Source organism: Prionailurus bengalensis, chromosome D2 (assembly GCF_016509475.1).
Source record: "Prionailurus bengalensis isolate Pbe53 chromosome D2, Fcat_Pben_1.1_paternal_pri, whole genome shotgun sequence".
Classification (NCBI taxonomy): Eukaryota; Metazoa; Chordata; class Mammalia; order Carnivora; family Felidae; genus Prionailurus; species Prionailurus bengalensis.
The window spans coordinates 69,170,614-69,191,649 of NC_057351.1; the positions used below are offsets into that span (position 1 = coordinate 69,170,614).

Genomic DNA, 21,036 nt, shown 5'->3' on the forward strand with positions numbered 1-21,036 from the left:
CCCCGCCTGTTGTTCTGGCTATTCCCTCTGCTTGAAATGCAAGCTGCTCCCAGAGGCACATGATTGTCCCCTCAACTGCTTCAGGTCCCTTCCATCAGACCAGCTTACCCGCTTTCTTCATAATCAATGGCTCCGTGTGATGCACGTTTTGCTTCTCTGTCCACCTCCCCACCTATCACTAGAATGGGACAGAGTCATGTTTTATTCACTGCCAAGACCCCAAGTGCCCTTTCCCAAGTGCTGTTACATGCCTGATCCCCGCCCCCCCCCCCCCCCCCCCCCCCGAGCTCAAATTCCCTGCCTTGGAAATAATTAGTATCAGAATAGGTGACTTCTATAATTCTACTTGTGTTAGACAAGCCCAACTTTAAGCATCCAAATCCACCAGCTTAGGTCCTACCAGTCACATAAGCTTCAGGCTTCGATAGATTCAAGCACACATGAGCAGCTGGAGCTCACTAGGTTGAAAGTCTCCTAGAATGCTGTGATCTCAATATGCCATTAATAGGGATCACTTAATGGACGAACAGCTCAAAGATGCAAATTTTTCACACGGTTGTAAAGAAGTTTTTCCATAAAGAGCTAAGACAAACCTTTTTAGTCAGCCAAAAGAAACTAGTAAAAACTAGATTTATACAGAACATCCATTGATCTTTATTTGATTTGACAAAATCTGCATTATTAAAAGACAGGTAATAAAATTTAAGCTTATATTGAATCTTACATATTATGTTCTATAGTATCTAGAATATCACATAAGAAATGTCAACTGAGGGGGAAACAGGATAAAAGCATCACATGCAGATGCTCCTGGCAAAGGGGGAACTGTATCTGCAGGTGAGGTCCGTAGTGTGCAGCGCATAAAAAAAGTCCTAGAGAAAATGCAACTGACTTACTTGGGTGAAGTGTTTTTTCCTTTTGGGGAGAGGAAGAGGTGGCAAAAGGGGTAAGAATTCAAAGGCATATGCAGAATGGCTTCTCCATTTCAAAATGTAATAAAAATATTTAGATTATGGCACTAGGGCACCTTTGAGGAAAAGAACACCTTAACCAGAGTAGGCTCATTGCATAATTCTTTAGTAATCTGTACAGTTTTCAAGTAATGGAGAGGACTTAAAGAATAATTTTAGTGTAACCATAGCTATCTATTTTTCTTCTCGCCCTCTGGGGCTTGATCTGTTTCAGCATCACAGGGACACTTCTCCACACAGTTTCTAGGGAACCAGCCTCGTATCCTTGAAACACCTGGGGAAGAAAATAAAATTGAGGTGAAATAGATCTACGGCAATGATATTGCTGAGCCCCATAAGTCCTATTACTCCAAATCAATAAGCTTTTAGTTATGCGTTACTTTTTTCGCCCTTTACCATCTTTTATAAGCATACTTTGAGGGAAAAAATGGTTTTTAAATGCTTCTAACAAGCTAGAAAATCACTATTTCTCAAATTCTGTTACCTGGGAGAGGTGCTAATGTGGTTCAGGACAACCCCTACGGGGAGTCAGGGTGGAATGTCCCAGTTTGGGCATTCATTTACACATGTGTGATTGTGGGGTTTTTGGCACACTGTCATACTTTATCTGTTTCAGGGAACTATCTCCCCGTAGCTTCTGTGAATTTCCTTTCTAGGTTTTTTCCTAACACGTAAATTTTTATATCAAGGCTGCCCAAGCAGTCATATGGGGTTAATTAACAATTAACCCAGTGTTTCTAAGAAAGCATCCAGGATTAATCTTTACTTAAAAAGAAAACAATTCTAGGGGCACCTGGGTGGCTCAGTCGGTTGAGTGTCCGACTTTGGCTCAGGTCACGCATGATCTTACGGTTCGTGAGCTCGAGCCCCCATCGGGCTTGCTGCTGTCAGCACAGAGCTTGCTTCAGATCCTCTGTCCCCCTCACGCTGCCCCTCCCCTGCTTACGCTGTCTCAAAATAAATAAAAAACATTAAAAAAAATAAAAAGGAACAATTCTAAAACTTAAATAAAATCAGAGACACGGAAAATTTCAATCCATCAGTTTCCATTAATACTTAATAGGAATATTCATTCACAGTGGGGAGCATGTGGCACAGGCATCTGGGACACAGGCCACTTGGCTTGGAGCCCTGGCTCTAATCTGTTTTTAGGGTGGCCTTGGGCAACGTGTTCAGTCTCACTGCATTTTGGCTCCCTCGCCAATGACAGGTAAATGCTAGTACCTCCCTCAGAGGGCTGCTGGGGACTTGGATACCACACAGGAAGCGAGTGGCACTTCCACAAGTACCAGTCACACAGGTGACAATGAGCTCCAATATTGGCAACCATTAAAAAGACCTGAAAAATAGAAGTGCTGTACAGAAATAACATAAGAAGCCTCTTTCTGTTGCTTGAGGATGTGTCTGTTATGTGCCCTGATGCATGTAACAAGTGACTGTTAGGGGTTATTCTTGTTAAATATGGAATTATTACTAGCAGTCTTTTCTATTAAACACCCCCTTCCATTTCCATACCTTCTACAAAGGAATCATCGAGAATTTTATCTCCATACAACCAGTATCTGAAATATTTAAGAGATTAAAATTAATTTTTTTAGGCGAGATGCTAACTTTGTCATTAAAGAAGAAATTCACTACTTTTATCACTTACCGTAACCCTCTTGTGGCCAAAATGAATTCCCCTCTCTGTAGCCTTATTCGAGGCTCTTCAGTGCAGGGACTTGTGAAGAAGGTTTTGATTCCCTTATTCAAAGGACAGCAGGCACCACTGTAATCTTCTATTACTCTATACCGAACCTGGCGTCAGTAATCAGAAGAACAATCTAACATTTACCCCTGAATTTCTGTAAGTTTGAATTTAAATTGTTAAAGGTGGACCCAAAGTATCAGGTGACAAGTCTTTCCCTCCCAGTTCCTTTATAGGAGGCAACTGATGTTTCTAGTTCTCCAGGCTTTTCTTACCCTTCATTTCAAGCACTTAGCTAAGAATTAAATTCTAGAACAGTGCTGTCCAATAGAACTTTCTGCAGTGACGGAAATGCTCTATACTTGTGGTATCCAATGTGCTAGCCCCTAGACACGTGTAGCTACTGAGCACTTCTAATGTGGCTAGTTCAACCAAGGAACTGAATATTTTATTTGATTTTATTTAATTTAAATAGCCACATGTGGCTAGTGGCCGTGATATTATACAGCAGAAGTGTAAGGATGGGTTTCACACTAACGAGCTAGACTGAGGATAATTATTTTTCTGTTGGCAATGTAAATTGACTACATTCCCTCCAAATGGCCAGTCCAAACTATGTAAGTGAAAGCAAAAGTGAACTGTATCAAATTTCAACAATTATGTTAGGAAATATTATTTAATAAAAGCCAACAGTTGCCTTCTACTCAAAGGCAATTTAAAAAACTATACTGAAGTGTAGAGCGTGACAAAAAGGAAAAAGAAACTAGTATCATTGCAAAAAATTACTTACACTTCTGACTCTCTTATCTGCTTTTTGTTTCAACTGTTCAATCTGTTTGGAGATACAAAAAGAAAAAACACGATCTCAGTGTTGAAAAACAGCCTTTTGCCACCTACTGCATCAGAGTGACATGACAAACTCCTGATTTTCGAGCATTTCACAGTGCTGACAATTCAAAGGCCACGTGTTTCTCATAGCGAGGTAAGAGGACCCTACGACTGCGAACAGGAGCTGACGGGCTTTTTTCTCAGATCCTCTACCGTCCATCTGTGTCTACTCACTGAGTATTCCTTACAGCCCAGGGATCAGGGAGATGCGCTCTCTGTCCTCCTGGGGCTTCTAGGCTAGTCCCGGAGGTGAGGATGACACACAGACTCACAGATTCTTTAGAGACAAGGCAGACAGACTGCGAGATTCATCCACGAGTCTCGACTAAAAGTCATCATGACGACTCACTTTTCTTGACTTATTTAGCAACAATTTAATAAATGGTACTATATGAGACATAGTAGGGGAAATCGAGGTAGCTCATGGCCTCTGTGCCAGAATCTTGTCAAATTACAGGTCTAAGATCTAAGAAATAAATAAAAATGTTAGACTTCACAAGCACCATACAACAAACAGTACATGGTTAAGTGTCGAATTCCGATGAGGTGGGGCTGAAACTCGCCTTAATATTATTTCTGATAGGGAAGTCATGTTAGAGAGAAAAAACAGAATGGACAGAATTAGGTGGCAGGAACGCACAAGGAGTTCACTGAGGAACCGGGCTGACTGGACACGGTGATTCCCATTAGGAAGTAGTTGGGAGGGCAGTTGTAGGCCAGATTTTATAGGACTGAGTGAACGGATCACGACTTTATCTCACGCATATGGAGAATTAAAGAGAGATTTAAATTAACAGAAAGACATGATACAGGGAGTGATTTAGGACTGTTACCTTGGTGCCTTACTGAAAAAAAAAAATCATTATTTTACTACAAAACGTCATCTGAGTTAAGAGGAACTAGAGGAAGAAAATGAGACAGAAAGGAAAGATTGAACAGAAATACTCACTGTTAAGTCGTACTGGTGACAGCCTTCTCTTATCGGCCACGCGAGCCCATCTCCTTCAGGGACCCCTGACCACGTAAATACCTGTTTAAAGTTCTTCCATCTACTTCCCATATCGTAGGGAAAAACAAAGACTTCATCTAGTTGGTAATACTGAATTCGATCTTTAGCCTGTGGGGAACAGAGATGTTAAAGTGGCAAACGCCTCTGCCTTCACTGGCTTTAAGGAACATACTGTTGGCAGTATTGACAGTAATATACGTTTCTTCTCACATCTGTATCACTCCTAGAAAAGCTTCCTCCTTGTTGTAATGTTAGGGTACACAGAAGACATAGACAAATTTATCTGAAGAGGACCTTGCTACCCAGCACCAACCTCGTAGATCATTCAGGAAATGTCTTACAGGGCTTATTTCAGAACAAGTATTCAAAAATGCTTATTAAAAGAGTTAACAGCTTTATTCCACATATAAAAAATCCTCATTGCCCCTGGTTGTTTAGCAAAGCAAAAGGATCCAGGTGTAAAGAAGGGTTGTTGATAAAAAGATTTAAGAAACAGCAGGAGTTTATGTAGGATAGAAGAACTCTTCCGTGGGGTGCTCTACAATGTAATGGTGCATCCTGGGTGGCAGCAACACCTGTGGGAATGGCCAGGGCAGGTGCACCAGGGGAGTCACCATTCTCTGATTTTTTTTTAATTAGCAGATACGTGCAGATCTTCTTTCATTTTTTATACCACCACACATGTATATACATTCACTTATATATACATTTATACATACATTTTATGCATATACCTAAATATTCAGGTTGCATAAATTGTTTAAATTTAATTGTTAGCTTTAACAGAAGGACATAAACTGGCTTAGAATTTCTTAAGTTCCACTGACACCTAGTGGTATAAAGATACATTATTTATTCCTATAATCGTACAAACCCAGTTGAAATTTGTATAAATTCTAGTTGTGGTGATTTCGATAAATTTTGTATGAACTTAATATAATCATTTATTTGTATTTTTTACTTGGCAACAGAGTGCAGTTTTAAAATACATTCCAGGGGCACCTGGGTGGCTCAGTCGGTTGAACGTCTGACTTTGGCTCAGGTCATGATCTCACGGTTCCTGAGTTCCAGCCCCACATCGGGCTTGCTCGCTGCTGTCAGCACAGAGCCCACTTTGGATCCCACCCCCTCTCTCTGCCCCTCCCACGCTAACGTTCTCTCAAAAATAAACATTTAAAGAAATATTACAAATACAATAACTTCTAAATTTAGCATGGTATTCTATAAAGAGCCTTGGCCATTCAAAACAATTATTAATATAATCAGGATATATTATGCTAACTAGAAATGGTACCTTGAAATATTTTATTATCACGGGACAGTATTTTAGGGAAAACTTCTCGCAATTACTTACAAAGTAATATTGATGTTAATTCAATAAAAGAATTAAATTCAATTAAAAGAATTGTCAAGCTATATGTATGTATGAATCTACTGAACTATATAAATCCCCACCCAAAAAGTAAAGGATGATTTATTTTCTCTTTTCATAAAGCTTCAGAGTCTTCACAATGGATAAGAGTCTCAAAGAACAGATTTCGGCTCTTAACAAACAAAGCGTGGTTAAGGATGAGCGTAGTTTGTTTGTTTGTTTGTTTGTTTGTTTATTTATTTATTTTCCAGAATTGAAAACATTTTACTTACTTTCTACAAAGCATCTCATGAAAAGCCACTATACGCATCTATGATCACACAGTTTAATTTTATGAAGTTCAGATGTAGGGCTTTATAAGTTCAGAGTAAAAGCTTTAAATGCAAACAGCTGTAGATAATTCTCAACTTCTTAGTTCTGTGATAAATCCATTCACTGGGATTCATGCCTTTATATAAAATGTCCATAAGTGGACTTTTCAGAAGTATACAAATCGCTTTATATAGGAAATCCTATCTACAGATCAACTATTTGACTAGACTTTGTATATAGACTATATTTCACATCTATTCCTTTTTCTATTCTCAGGATGAGTGTAGTTTAAACATGACTGAGGCATGGTCTCTGCCTAAGAGAAGCACTCAGTGAAGTTGGGGGGATTCTAGCAATACTGTGTTAAAAGGTAACAGAGGTATGTGATAGATGCTATGGGAAAGGCAAACAAGGTACTTAAACTAGTGTAGGGAGAGTCAAGGAAGGTTCTTAGGAAGAAATGGCACCTAAGCTAAATCTTGAGGGACAAGAAATCAGGCAAAAAAGAGGGAGCAAGAGTGTCCTAGGCAGAGGGAATGACATGTGGAAAGATACAGAAGCACAGGATGTACAAAATGTAAGTTGTGGTTTCTGGTATTAGTTGGTATCGAGAGTGCAATGGGGTGGGGAGGGGTGGGAACTGCGGTAGAAGAAACAGGTAAGGGGAAGACATGAATGGTTTGATTATGTATAAGCTAAGGAGCTTAGACTTAAACCTGTCTATCCGCGGTTCTCAAAGTACGCTTTGCGCACCTCTTCGAGTCCCCAAGAGCTTTTCTTGGGGTCCAACAAAGTCAAACAACTTTCATCATAATACTAAGATGTCATTTGCTTTTTTCATTGTGTTGACATTTGCAATAGTGGGTAAAATTGCCAGTACCTTGAGCAGGAATCAAGACAGTGGCCCCCTCTGTATTAGTGATTATCATATTCTTCACTGGTACTTACTCATAGTTAAAAAAAAAAAAACAAACCCAAACAAAAGTTTTACATAAGAATGCCCCTGATGAAGCAATAAAAATTATTTTTTTTATTAAATCTCAACCTCAAGTAGATGTCCTATGAATATTCTGTGCGACAAGATGGAAAGTGCACATAAAGCATTCCGAAGTGTTTGTCTCAAGGAAAACATCTGTTTGAGTTGGGACTAACAAAAGCTGTGGAGCCAGCTTCTTTCACACAACGCTATTTTTACTTGACAGAATGAATAATGAAACAAAGTAAGGTTACTGAGATGTCAGTACCTGGCAGAAATTTTCTCAAAAATGAACAAACTCAAGCTGTTACTTCAATGTAAACAACTGAAAAAATGAAGGCTTTCAAGTGAAAATTAGAATTTTGGAAAATCTGTATCCACAAAATAAATTAAAGATTTTCCCCCCAAAACTTGGTAGTGATGTGAATGAATGTGTCACCATTTGGAAAATCTTCGTAACTCTGTGTAATTGTATTTTCCAAATGGCTAAAACCTGGTGCTATAAAATCTTGTATGGGTAAAAGGCCCATTCACAGAGCAAGATGTACTGATGCATTTAAATGTAAAAAAAATACAAAGTTTACTGATGTATCTTCACATCTCCCATGCAACTAACCTTTCAGGAACTATCACCTGTCAAGTTTCAATGTAGTATCCAAGAATATCCACAATTATCCAAAAAGCCTATTAAAATACTCTATCCTCTTCTATCTACTTATCTGTGTCAGGCTGGAATTTCTTCATATACTTCAATCAAAGCAACATATCTCAACAGACTGAATGCAGGAGATGTGAGAATCAAACTGTCTTCTGTTAAGTCAGATATTAAAGAGATTTATAAAAATATAAAACAATGCCACTCTTCTCCCTAGTTTTCACTTTGGAAAATATGCTAAGTTTTAAAAATATGCGATTTTTATTAACATATAATGGCTTTATTATTGTTATTTTTAAATGAAATAATAAATCTTCACAATTTTTCTCACAAAATATGGCAATCATCGATATTACACAGACTAACCAAAGTTCTTTAGGGCCCTTAACAATTTTCAGGATGTAAAAGGGTCCTGAGACCGAAACATCTGAGGGCTGCTGCTATAAATTCAAGTCCACAAACTGGCTGCCAGGGGCTAAATGTGTCCCATTGGTGTGTTTTATTTGGCCCACAAAGTGTGTTTGTTTTTAATGAGAATTTCTTGCTAATATTTAAAAATAGAAAAGAGATGTCACAGAAATCCAGATCTCTTGCCTTTCTTGAAAAACAACAAGATGATCTCAGGATACTGGCTGAGTATCCCCCGAGGCAACATTCAGCTTCATCTGTTAGGCAGCTCTGTACACAGGCCAGTTCCTGCCATCTGGGTTATCTACCGGCTGGCCCTGCAGGCATTTGGGTTTGTAACCCCTGCTCCAGTGATGGTGAGGCTCTGAGCAGCTTTAAGCAGGGAGCGGAGTAGTCAGACTGACTTTTTACAACAGAATCACAATGGAAATGTTGTGAGGTCTGTGGCAAGCTATGCTATAATCCAGGTTTATAAGGTTTTTTTTAGTTTACTTAAAGCACTAAAAAAACCACCTTAATGGCACCTCGGTAGGACAGAAGTTCCTTTCCAAATGGTCTGCCTTCTCCCCTAACCTGAGAAAGAATGGCCAAATGGTTTAATGTGTGGTTTAGAATTCTTCACCAACTCCAGGGTGAACGAGAAGCAGATTTCTGTGGGAGTTATGTCAAATAAAGAATAAATCAAAATGTTTCCTATATTTACCTTTTATGTGGCATGCAAATGACTTAAGGAAGCCATCTGGTAGTCAAGTTTTTACTTCCGGGCATTTATTAGTTAATCTGGCCTATGAACTAATCTTTATTGATGTTGAGGAAACAATTATTAAAATTTACCTTTTCTTCAATCCATGATTCAATAGAAGTTTTGTTTCTGAGAATTATTTTCATCTGAAAATTAAATAATGAACAGTAAAATTTTATGATGAAACTTTGCTCCATTTAAGATTATCATCTTCATAGTAACCCTAGGAGATAGTTTTTGTTGCTCCGTTCCATTGATAAAGATACCAGGATAACAGAGGTTAAGCAAGACACTCTGTGGTCCATCTGACTCTAAAGTTCTTGTTCTTAAGCACTGCACCACAACGCCTCTCCATAAAATGATTATGGCAATCCATAATCAAATCTGAATCTACTATTTTGATAAAAATTCATGTTTTAAGTACTATCTTCTGATCAAAGTTTCCAAAGTATTAATAAAATATGGATATAATCCACTTAATCAGTACTTGTGTATTTTGTTACTAAAATCTATCACTATTTTTAGTTAACCTTAAATTTATGATTATTTATTACATGAAAGTGACTCATGTCATCCCAACATGACCAGATATTCTGCTTACCTTAAAAACCCAATATATTCAGTCTTGATTCTATTAATTGACCCTCCTAGCTAGGACTAATTCCACTGATGTGGGTTTTTACACCACAGGGTTTTAGTTTATTTTTAATATGATTCTTAATGAGAGGCACCGGGGAAATTTTTTCAAAGAATTTGATCCCAGGCTAATAGAATATATGAAGTACAACCAAAATCGGCGTATTTTAAAACTATGCATGTAAATGGGTTGGGCGATGCATCAGAGCCCTCAGGTCCAGCATTTCGGCCTTTCCTCGAAGTCTGGCTGGGTCCGTACAGACACACCCGTGGGCAAGGAGTCCCCTTCGTGTTCCTAGGCTAGGGCCTAGCACAACACCTGACCTACAGCAGGCCTTCGATTAATGAATAAACTAACTCAGTGAAAGGAATGAATCATAACCACTTTGTGATCTCTTCAGGGCCACATCCTCCTCCTCTGTGTTCTCACAGCACTTTGTACATAAATCTATGACACTCACACCACCCAGTATTAGTTGCATGTTTACTACTAATTGTGAACTTCCCTAGGGGCAGGATGCTTTTCATTTTCATTACTGTACTCTCAGAAATTAGCAGAGTAATTCATCAGAGTAGGCATTAAATAGCATCCAAATCAGAGGGTTGTTACTGAGATTAAATGAGTTAATATATGTGATGTCCTTAAGACAGTGTCTTGCACATAGTAAGTGTGCCATAAACGCTGGCTATATTATGATGATGATTAAATATATGCTGTTATAAAATAGTATTACCGATTATGTTTACTGAATACATGCGTGAGTGATCTTGGGTTAAGTCACTTTCTGTGATTTGATTACTCTTCTGTACAGAAGGGAAAATACTCCTCTTCAACTCTTTCTGGGGGGGTTGATGTGAAGATCAAGAGAGACCATAAATGGGAGGAGAGCTTTCTCAATTATAAAGCGATATAGGACTCCAAGTTAACATTCTAAAAATTAAGTAAGTTACCTAGAAATGCTGACAAAGTTACTTCAAAATTATCTGACTAGTCCAGAGGTTAAATTAGTTACCTAGATGGAATACATTACAATAATGTCCACTTCACACTGCACTCTTAAATGCAGCCTTTATCTCTTTCTCATTATAGGCAGCCCCGATAAGTTGACAACTTTTAGCTAGAGGTAACCAAGGAACTTACCTGGATAAAAAACAACATCCCAACAGCTATGGTTGTTCCTAAAGCTAATCCCAATGCAAACAGGGTGGCCGCGAATGCTGCTAATCCAAAGGGAATAAGTGGAAGAGGATCTCTGCGGGCCGCACTCATATCAATCTTTACCGTGTTCCACCCAAAGGAGAGCTACAAAGAAAAACACACACTTGAAATACTCAGTTGTCATAAAGGGTCAGACGCTACTGGAACATTTAAAGCCACTTGATCAAAAAAGATCAACAAATGATAACCTAAAGCGGTGGCTAAAAGCAAACGAATTTCCAATTTGTTTCTAATTACTACGGTGGCCTCAACTCATACTGATATGTGCAATATCGTTCTTAGTTATTTTCAAATGTCACTTTTTTTGTTTTTAATTATTTCCTTGAAAGCGCAGGGCACAGCCCACTAACATTACTATGTATGAACAGCACTAGTCATCAGTCTAAATTGTGACTGTGGCGTCCATCTTCTCCTGGCTTTTCAATATTTACAGGAACCTTCCACAGCAAGAAGATAGCCGAGGATTCAGTTGTTTCTTCCCTCATGTTCCACAACCAGAGGTTAAAAACAGGCAAAATGCAGGCCAAATATGGCCTGCAGATGCCTATTGCCCAGCCTGCAAGATGTTTTAAAATATTCAGCCAGGTGCCAACATTTAAAAATCAGGAGACACTAAACAAAAAAAATGCAGATTTTCTAATTTTTCCTGAAAGACTGGAAGATCTAGTATTATTGGACTAGATTTCCAACATTAAAAAGAGGCTGAAGTTGAATATGGGTTGTCCCATCTGTGAAGGGCAAGTGTTCTCGGTGCCACAGTCCCATTAGACTTATGAATCTCATTTACTTTCAGGCTTCTTTAGGGACTTAAATTTGTGACCCTTGAACTTTATCTCATGACTACCTGCCCATAAATCAACCAAAGCTTTTACATATTTTAGGACATGTGTCTGCTTCATGAGGCACCTTCCAAGGCACTGGAACAAAAGAACTACACCTTGCCACACGAATCAAATGGAAACAAAATATTAGTGTTGTCTTTTTCTTCCTGTTCCTTTTCTTCTAATTATTCTTACCACAGCTATAAAGTGTGAGATCAAATAAATTATACATACATGGTAATAAAATATTATCAACTTTGACTACAGTTAGTAAGTTTCCAAAACAAAATAATTTTTCCTCATTTTAAAAATTAAATTTTAGTACTTTTTTTAAATATGAAACTTATTGTCAAATTGGTTTCCATACAACACCCAGTGCTCATCCCAAAAGGTGCCCTCCTCAATACCCATCACCCACCCTGTCCTCCCTCCCACCCCCCATCAAACTCTCAGTTTGTTCTCAGTTTTTAAGAGTCTCTTATGCTTTGGCTCTCTCCCTCTCTAACCTCTTTTTGTTTTTTCTTTTCCCTTCCCTTCCCCTCCCCCATGGACTTCTGTTAAGTTAATTTTAAGAATTAAATTTTAGTACTTTTTTTTTTAAAGAAATTCATACACAGGTAAAGCAAAATTGTTTCCCGACCTAAATCATAGAAATCTTATTTCCCAATGGGACTCCTGAAATAATAACTGCCATTTAATCTGGCATAAGTGATTTTATAACAAACGTTGTCACTTACCCGATTATAAAGCTGGGTATACATAGTCATAACAAAAATGAAGGCAGCATGAATACAACCCAGCGGTGCTAAAAGGAGAAACAGTGTGAACGAAGCATGATTTTGGAAACCACAACAGTTGTTGATCCAAGGACAGTGATGGTCCATCTTCAGCACACATCTAACAAGAAAAATTTACGTAACACATGAGGCAAAAAATCCAATCTACTTTAAATCACTTTGGTCTTCAGAAGATCAAGCAAATAGGAATCCAGCATGTCTATGAGTCACAGAGGAATTATACTCTATGGAACAGAAAGTAAAGTCTTTATGAGTTTTTAAACAACTTTGACCAGTGACTTCTTTCAATTTCTAAACAGCACAAGAAAAGGCAGGCTTTGTAACAGCTTCTGAGGAAAAGACGTCTGCTATAAGGGAGTTTGCTTAAAGAATTCAGGAGTCCTGCTAAGAGGTTCCTCATAGAGAAATAAGCATGGGTTCCAGATTTACCTCTAGCTCTGAAATGCAGTGACTGAAGCGGAGTACAACAGAGACCACAAAATCTCCACTGGGGTGGATGGGACCCAGCAGACCTAGAACTAACTAACTAACTAACTTCCTTCCTTCCATCTTCCCTTTATTTCCTTCCTTCCTTCCTTCCTTCCTTCCTTCCTTCCTTCCTTCCTTCCTTCCTCATCCTTTAGATGTGGAATCTCTGAGCTAAGCATACTAACTATGGAATATAAGGTGTGGTATAACAAGCAAAGTCTTACTGAGCTTCCTTCCCTTGTTGCTAGAAGAAAATTTCCTGGCCTCATACCAAACGTTTATTTGCTACAAACGTTCTCCTAAACCTCAATACTCTTACCACAAATTTCTAATTAGTGGAATAGCTGTTTATTTAAAAAGGTGCCAGGGGCACCTGGGTGGCACAGTAGGTTGAGCGTCTGACTCCTGATTTCAGCTCAGCTTATGGCCCCAGGGTCTTGGGATTGAGCCTTGTATCAGGCTCCGCACTGAGCATTAAGCTGCTTAAGGTTTTCTCACCCTCCCTCTGCCCCTTTCCCCCACTTGCTCTCTCTTTAAAATAAAAATTAAGAAATTAAATTAAAAAAATAAAAAGGTACCAGTTTATTTCATATTTTTATAGTGATTCAGTTTTCTTTCCATTGCTTTTTTTTTATATTAAACACTTGTGATAATATGCACCTGAATTCATTTATTAGATATGGATAAAGTGTAAATGTTAGTCAACCAAAATAATGGAAAAAGCAGGTCTCCTTTATAGTTTAGACTCATAACAATTCTAAAGCTAGTTAAGATGACAGAAGACAAGCATGATTAATCCTGACCTATAGAAACAACTTGGAGGCATAACTTTTCACTCTTGGCAGGGTAAGAAGCAAAGTAAATGTGTATTTCTCCAAATAAGTAAGTAAGTAAGTAAGTAAGTAAGTAAGTAAGTAAGTAAATAAATAAAAGCTTTCACTTATAACAAAAAAGAGTGAGGATTATTTACTTATTATCAGAATTGATAACTCAAGACTACAATGGGGATATGGACAGAAGTATTTTGACAGTGTTTTTTATAAAGAAGCCACCTTGCAGAGAATAAGACTAGGACTGATGTGACAGAAAGAACAACAACATGAGACCAGTCACCACGTTGATCAGTCCCCAGTGAGTAGCAAAGACATACAGTACCTGTTACACTTTCTGCAGTGATGTGACCGTGGAGCCTTGTATGCTTGGCAGACTTTACAATACTGGAGGTACATGCTATCCTGAGAATTTTCCTTGATAGCAAAATACAAACAAAAATCCATCAGATATCTGATCCTAAGTAATAAGTTAAGCCTTATGAAAATGCTTTCATATGGTTTGATTTTATGGGGGATGGGGATAAGGATGGAATCTGAACTTGCTTATTTCCTGCCCTTTTATCTGAGCAGAAATACTTTTAAATAATGAATTTCTGGTAACAGCAGCATCACTATTCCAATTACCCAGAAGTCACTTTTCATTTCTCTTCCCCATGATCCACCTAAGCCCATCGTCACTGATTGTAGCTGGTTTTACTTTTCCAAAATCTTTGTAGAATCTTTGTAGGAGTTCAGAAAAAAGGTAGCTGTCAACTTGGCAGGTATCTTGAAGTGGATATTCAAACATCAGAGCTGATACTCTTTAGGAAATCTGGTTCCCCACCCCTCCTTGCACTATTTCAATCATTTCTAACTACTGTCCTGTACTATAGTTTCTCTCCAATCCAAACTAGTGTCAGAATAATATTCCTACAACATGACTCCGATTATGTCAGAGCTTCACTTGAAAACCTCTAATACCTTCCTATAGGCTAAGAATTCCTCATGTGTTTAAGGCCCTCCAGAATCTGCCTTTGTTTCAGCCTTATTTGCAGTACATAACCCGTCCGTCATTTCAGACTATATGCCTGAAATGCCTTCTTTCCCATTTATGGAAATTTACACTCCTCCTTCAGGTCCACAGCTAAAAAGGCTCACTTCCTTCTAGCTTCAACAGCACTCATCACATTCTTCTCCACAGTGTACTTACACAAGTTACCTTGGTTTCTCTCCTCAATTATAAGATTTTTCAGAACATGAATTCGTCTTACTCATCTTTGTACTCACTTTAAACAACACTAGTGTTTCTCCAACATAATGTACCTAAGAATCATCTGGGGATTTTGTTAAATGCTGATTCTGATTTGTAGGTCTGGAGTGGAGCCCAAGATTTTTCATTTCTAATAAGCTACCAGGTGGTGCCCATCAGCAAGGAATATGGAAATTCATGAGTATAAACTTGCTACAATTTTTAAAAAGCCATAAATTGATTCATACTGTTACTTCCTAATGTTATGATTTTAACATTGATTTGAAAACTACGATTTAAGTCACCAATTTCTAAAGACTTGTTCTCAGTTCTGAGGGCTGTTAATGTATTACATAAAAAAAGATCCTAGGGACGCCTGCGTGGCGTCCGACTTCGGCTCAGGACGTGATCTCGCAGTTTGTGAGTTCAAATCCCACATCAGGCTCTGTGCTGATGGTTCAGAGCCTGGCGCCTGCTTCGGATTCTGTATCTCCCTCGCTCTCTGCCCCTCCCCCACCCACTCTCTCTTTCTTTCTCAAAAGCAAATGAACATTTAAAAAAATTAAGAAAAAAAAAGATCCTAGCCAAACTGCATTGTGAAATTATATGCAGTGGTTCTTAAATTTAGGACTATGGACTCACCAGCCCCTCCATTTTTCTTTTTCTTTCCTTTTAATGAAGTACAAGTATTCAACAAAATCTCTCTGGGAAGTACTGATTTAGATGAATATTTTCAAGTAGATACAAAATAAATTCTTTGACTTTAAATGATCAGTAATTAGAATATGCTTAGTCTCTACCAACGCAAAAAGTATGTTGTGTTTGATATTATTGGTTAGCAGATAAATCATAAACTAAATATATGATTATCATTAGAGTTCCTTATCTTAAGGGATCTTTTTCTTACCGGTTTCCACCCCAAAGGGACAAAGCCAGGACCAATAAACATGGCATTGAAGTAATTATAAAGAATCATGACAGTCCAATTTATCAACATGATGAAATTCACGCTTCCTCCAGTTGTATGTAAAGGCCAATACCACAACACAGAGTCAATCATGGCCATCGTAGAACATATTGCTATAACACCAAGGGCTATGATGGGACCCCAGTGACACAGTCTCTTTAATTCTTGGAGATTTTCAAACTTGATAACTGAGCAGAGTGCACCCATTTTGGTGAGGAAGAATGCCTTCCTACTTTTAGAAAATCACAGATTTCCTTTTTCTGTGCACACATTTCCATGTGCCACAAGTCCATGAGTGTTCCTTAATTGTCATGCCTTCAAGTTGTGGGATGTTAATGCAGATTATGACATTTCCACTGTTACACACTCAGAGCTCTTTATCTTAACTAGAAGAATCCAGTATCTTGGCTGGAAACCCCATCTAAAGAAAACAAAATGAGAAAGTTCAGTGAAAAAAATTTTATTATATACCATATTTAACTCCAATAACCACTTAAACAAAAGCATCTCACATGTGCTATGGAATGAGTACCTTATCAAATGGCAAAAGGAACTGCCAGTAAAACCTTGGTGTGCGAGCATAATTCCTTCCGGAAACATGCTTGTAATCCAAAGCACTGGTACATCAAAATGAATTTCAAGAACCATTGACTCAGTTGTGACCATGTGACATTCCACATCACCTACTACTCCTATTGCAAGACATTGCTCATTTACCGAGTTAAAATGTATTGGAAATGTTTGCCCCTCTTGCGGAACATTTGCAGAACAAGTTACTCCCAATCCAAGGTTTTACTGTATTTTTATCTGATCCAAAATAGGGCTCAAGTCTGAACTGCGAGTAAACTGGATACGTGATTCTAAAATAGTTGTTTTTATTTCTTTGTTTCCAACCTGACAGGTAACTGTGATTGTCTTTAGTGGGTGGTTGGAGGAGACCGAGAATTTTAGAGCTGGAGCAGGGCTTTAAAGGTTGACTGAATCCGGAAATTGGTTTGGAAAGGCTAAGTGATTGCACAAAGTTCACAAGTAACAGCTGAACCTAGACTAGAAACCAAACCATCTAATTCCTTTCACAGAGCTCTAAACTGCCTCTTGCCGAGTCTCGAAGTGTCAAGTATGAGCCCGGCAGGGTCTACACATTTGCCTGCGGTTGCCCCCAAACCCCAACATTAGGATCTATTCGGGCCAAAGGTAAAGAGGCGAGCGAGTGAAAGCAAAGCCAGAGTGAAAGGAGGGGAGGGGCGGACCGGGGAGACAGAGGTGTGTGCGAAGTCGTGACTGGAGGCACACAAGAGAAGGAACGTGGATTAAAGTATTTGAGAAAAAAAGATGAGGAAGTGCCTCTGGAACGAGGGGCAGGGAAGGCGGGCCGGCGAGGGCCGGATGATCGGTGGAAGGGTATTTCCGACCAGACTGCAGTGAGTCAAGGGAAGAGCTGAGTTACAGGGTAATAACGACTTTCACGCAACAGATGCCATCGCCTTGTGCCTCAGTTTCCCGCCCGTGTCTGGAGCAGAGCGCTTAGAAATCCTCACTCGGGGGAGGACCGTACTGGCAAGCGTGGCTGGTTTCAACCTTCTGGAGATTCTGGGCTCACTCGGATGGGGTGAAGACGGCCAGAATCATAGTTACATCCCTCGCCTTGACTCCCACCTCAGTTTGGTCCTTGGTGCCCGCTCCTCGGCCATCGCATTTCCGGGGCGGCCTGGGCTCACCCGGAACAGGTTTTCTCCTCCTCGGATAACTCCATCATGGGTACCTCAGTCCAGCGCAAGCAGAAAGCAAATCCCGGTTGCAAGAAGCTGGAGCGCGGGACCTGCCCCCACCAGTCTGCCTCTCCGCCAGCGCTCTCGCCGCTGCTCTGCTGCTCCCGCCGGGTGCGCGGTCTCCGTAACAGCCACTTCCGGCAGGTTCGCCGCATCAGACTTCCCTCCGGAAGCAGGTTCCTGGGACTTAGAGCTTGGGGAGCCAGAGCCGCTTTCCAGACAGTGGAGGGGCCAAAAATGCTTCCAGTGATCCATGAGAACGCGCAGATTTTCGGAGGCTTTGGGGGGCACTAACAGAAGTGCTTTTCCTTAGCGAATTTTTTTAAATCTTGAAGTCCGAGCGGGCAATTAAAAACGCATGCAGGCCAATTTCCGGAGGACTGAGATTGCGACGAACAACCAGGAAGCGGCCCGGCTGGGAGCTGTCCCCGTTTCTCCGCTCTGCTGTCGAGGCCGCCTCCGGGGTCCTTACACCGTGTTCCTCTGTCCCGCGTGGCCTCTGCCACGACCTGGGCCTCGGCCCGGGCCGATCACTCCGGAGCCGCCATGTCATCCGATTTCGAAGGCTACGAGCAGGACTTCGCGGTGCTCACGGCAGAGATCACCAGCAAGATTGCGAGGGTCCCTCGACTCCCTCCTGGTGAGAGCCCTGACCCCGGCCGCGCGGGGGTGGCCCCGAGGGCGCCGAGGCTCACGGGCTGTGGAGCGTCTCTAAGGCGCTAGGTGGTTCAGGGGCCCTTCCGGGGCGAAGCAGTCTGACCTGCTTGAGGGTAAAGGCAGAATCCAGGCTGGGTTGTTGAGTGCCGCGAAAAGAGCCTTCGGTATTTGAGCCTTCTGGGCTGGAATCTGGACTTCGCCTCCTTGTTACTTGTACAACCTTGGAAACGTTTCTCTGAGTCCTCGTTGTGTGTTCTATTTTGTTTTGTTTCATTTGTAAAATAGAGATGTGAGTATTACAAGAGAATGAATGAACGCACCTAGATCATAGGTCTGCAATATGCACTACCGTTGTTTTGTTAGTAATAATACTATTACGTTCGGCCAAGTAGGATTAAGAGCTATGGTGCCTGGATTCAAAACCCCACTCTGCCAGTTAAGAGTCGTGGCACTTAAAAAGTTTCTTAAACCTCTCTCAACTTTCCTTCTTGGTAAAATGGTGAGAACTGTACATGTCAATAGAGTTGTTGTGGAGATTAAGTGATCTAACATAGGGAAAGCCCTTTTTTGGTGTTAGCTGCTATAATCGTTAGTATTTTTCATACCCCCAACCCCATTTCTTATTTCTCATCCTTCTTGGAAGACTGCAACCCACTTTTATGTAAAACTTGGTACAGGATAATTTTTCTCACTTTTAGGATTCCACATATCCCATCGAGAAGTGTTCTTGTTCTTGTTTTAGAAGTTTTAGCATATCTTACTTGCCATGCTAATCTGTCAACTCTGAATGTGGGAGCTATGTTTGATTTCCTTGGCATTTACTTAGAAAGGGCTCGGAAAGACGTTTAAGTAAATAAACAGTTGAATATAAATATATTTGGTTTTTTTTTTTTTATTCTGAGACATTGTTTTAGGATTTATCTTTCTCTAAGTACATATTTAATTTGAGTAGTTAGTTGCAGGTAAGATTGTTACTTGTGGCTTAGTTTTGCTGGGGAAACTGAACTGTCATCTGCACTTGACCCTACCTTGGCTTTGGGGTATAGTGTGCAGAAAAGAGGGTGCTCACTGATTTGTGAACTAGTGGGCAGCTTCCCTATTCCCACCTTGTTAGTCAGTCCTTGATGCCAGAATAATTTCTGCTGGACCTAAGTTGTCGTTCTTCTTTCCCTTTCCCTACTTCCCCCAAACTTGTGTGTTTATAAATAATGTTCTTCCTTTATTTCTTCGTTTTTCTTTCCCCTCCCCTGACCCATTTTCTATTAATAGGGACATTTGCTTGAGACCAGGATCTCTGAACTGACACCCCACTCATCCCCTGAAGTCCCAGTTAATTCTGGAGAGGTGGATGATGTCTTAAAGAGGTTTATGAGCCCAAGTGAGGGAACAAGAGGAGAGAATCAAGGTAGCGTACCACCGAGCTCTGCTGCCTCAGAGATTTTCGTGGAGAGAGTGGCTGATGGCCTCATCACTTCATGATACATCACCTCGCCTCTTCTCTTCAGTTCCGCTTTTCTCCACTGCCCATGATCATCTTGATTTTTGTTGTCGGTGTTGCTGGAGGCGACTTCCTTTGACTTGAGTTCCAGAGTCGCAGAGTATCAGGACTTGTGGTTTCAGTTGGATTTTTGTTCATTTTTGATTGTAACAGTTTTAACAAAGAAGCATTTTCTGTTTGGGCGAATAGCTTTTGTGTTAAGAAGGTGTTTTATAAAGTAACAAAGTCATACATGGGTGCAAAGTTGTAAAAGCTGTTTCCAAGAAAACAGTTTTTGTTACAGTTTTCTTCTTCCTCGTCTTTATGTTTTAATGTAATGATTCTTACCATTTTGAAGGAAACCTTTGATTTAGGTACCTTAAAAATAAAGCCTTGACTCACCTTACGTATAGTATGGCGTAAGGCCCAAACATAGCAGTTACATTGGAATTGAAAAAGGACCATAGAGCTGGCACTGGAGAAATGCTTACTGACTTGATTAATTGAATGATAGTAATTCTCAAAAATGTAGTAGTTTTCCTCTTAATAGTTACTTATACTTGCTCTCTTTATAATCTGTTTCTAATTGATAAATAGAAAAAATGAAAAAATATAGCCAGCGCAGTTATGAATTTCAGATATGTCTCTGGACCATCAGTGTGTACAGCCATGAGAAAAACAGTATAATTAAAAGTAATTACAGTCCCTCCCCATCAGAACATCATTAGTGGTTGACTTAGAGGAGATGAACTATAATTTACTTGAGTTAAAAAGTTTACAATTGGAACACACTTTACAGCCAAAGCAGTTTATTTCCCCAACTTATTAACTTATTTAAATGGAAGTAGAGTGAGTAGAATTGATTGCTATGAACTTCAACCTGTGCTGTGCATACACAATGTATTAAAGTGTTACTTCCAGAGAGAATAGAAAAGATGGAGTACTTTAAAACTTTATTTTATAAAAGAAATTTGATTACTCTGTGGTATGTTTTAAAACAATAAAGAGACTTTGTTCCTAGACTGAAGTGTTTGAATTTAAATAATTTTGATACTTGGACTAATGAAACAGATCAGTCCCTCTCTTGGTAATATTCTTATGGCACTGTATTTGGAATTTAATTTTAATGATTAGTGTTCGGTGG

General features: G+C 39.7%; 2 protein-coding genes across 8 annotated transcripts in view; one reads left to right on the forward strand and one right to left on the reverse strand.

Moving 5' to 3' along the window:
• Nucleotides 1–630: 630 nt before the first annotated feature.
• On the reverse strand, nucleotides 631–17,863 carry ZDHHC6 (zinc finger DHHC-type palmitoyltransferase 6). 4 transcript variants are annotated; one of them, XM_043597522.1, is made up of 11 exons: nucleotides 17,752–17,863; nucleotides 15,930–16,410; nucleotides 14,117–14,208; nucleotides 12,434–12,593; nucleotides 10,798–10,959; nucleotides 9,113–9,166; nucleotides 4,496–4,663; nucleotides 3,449–3,490; nucleotides 2,623–2,768; nucleotides 2,487–2,533; nucleotides 631–1,245 (listed from the first exon to the last, which is right to left on the reverse strand). In XM_043597522.1, exons 2-11 carry the CDS (start codon nucleotides 16,194–16,196, stop codon nucleotides 1,142–1,144), a joined length of 1,242 nt encoding a protein of 413 aa, XP_043453457.1. In that variant the 5' UTR covers nucleotides 16,197–16,410; nucleotides 17,752–17,863; the 3' UTR covers nucleotides 631–1,141. The 4 variants fall into 4 exon arrangements, with proteins under 4 accessions (XP_043453457.1, XP_043453456.1, XP_043453458.1 ...); XM_043597521.1 differs by having other exon boundaries at nucleotides 17,708–17,815; XM_043597523.1 differs by having other exon boundaries at nucleotides 17,646–17,754.
• Nucleotides 17,864–17,900: 37 nt separating this feature from the next.
• The window catches only part of VTI1A (vesicle transport through interaction with t-SNAREs 1A), a 360,010-nt gene continuing 356,874 nt past the window's right edge, over nucleotides 17,901–21,036 (forward strand). For 2 of the 4 annotated variants that reach the window (XM_043597527.1, XM_043597529.1), the window contains exon 1: nucleotides 17,901–18,398. In XM_043597527.1, coding sequence (XP_043453462.1) covers nucleotides 18,305–18,398 — 94 coding nt within the window. In that variant the 5' untranslated portion in view covers nucleotides 17,901–18,304. The remainder of the gene's footprint in view (nucleotides 18,399–21,036) is intronic. The other 2 variants (XM_043597526.1, XM_043597528.1) reach the window with 1 other exon arrangement.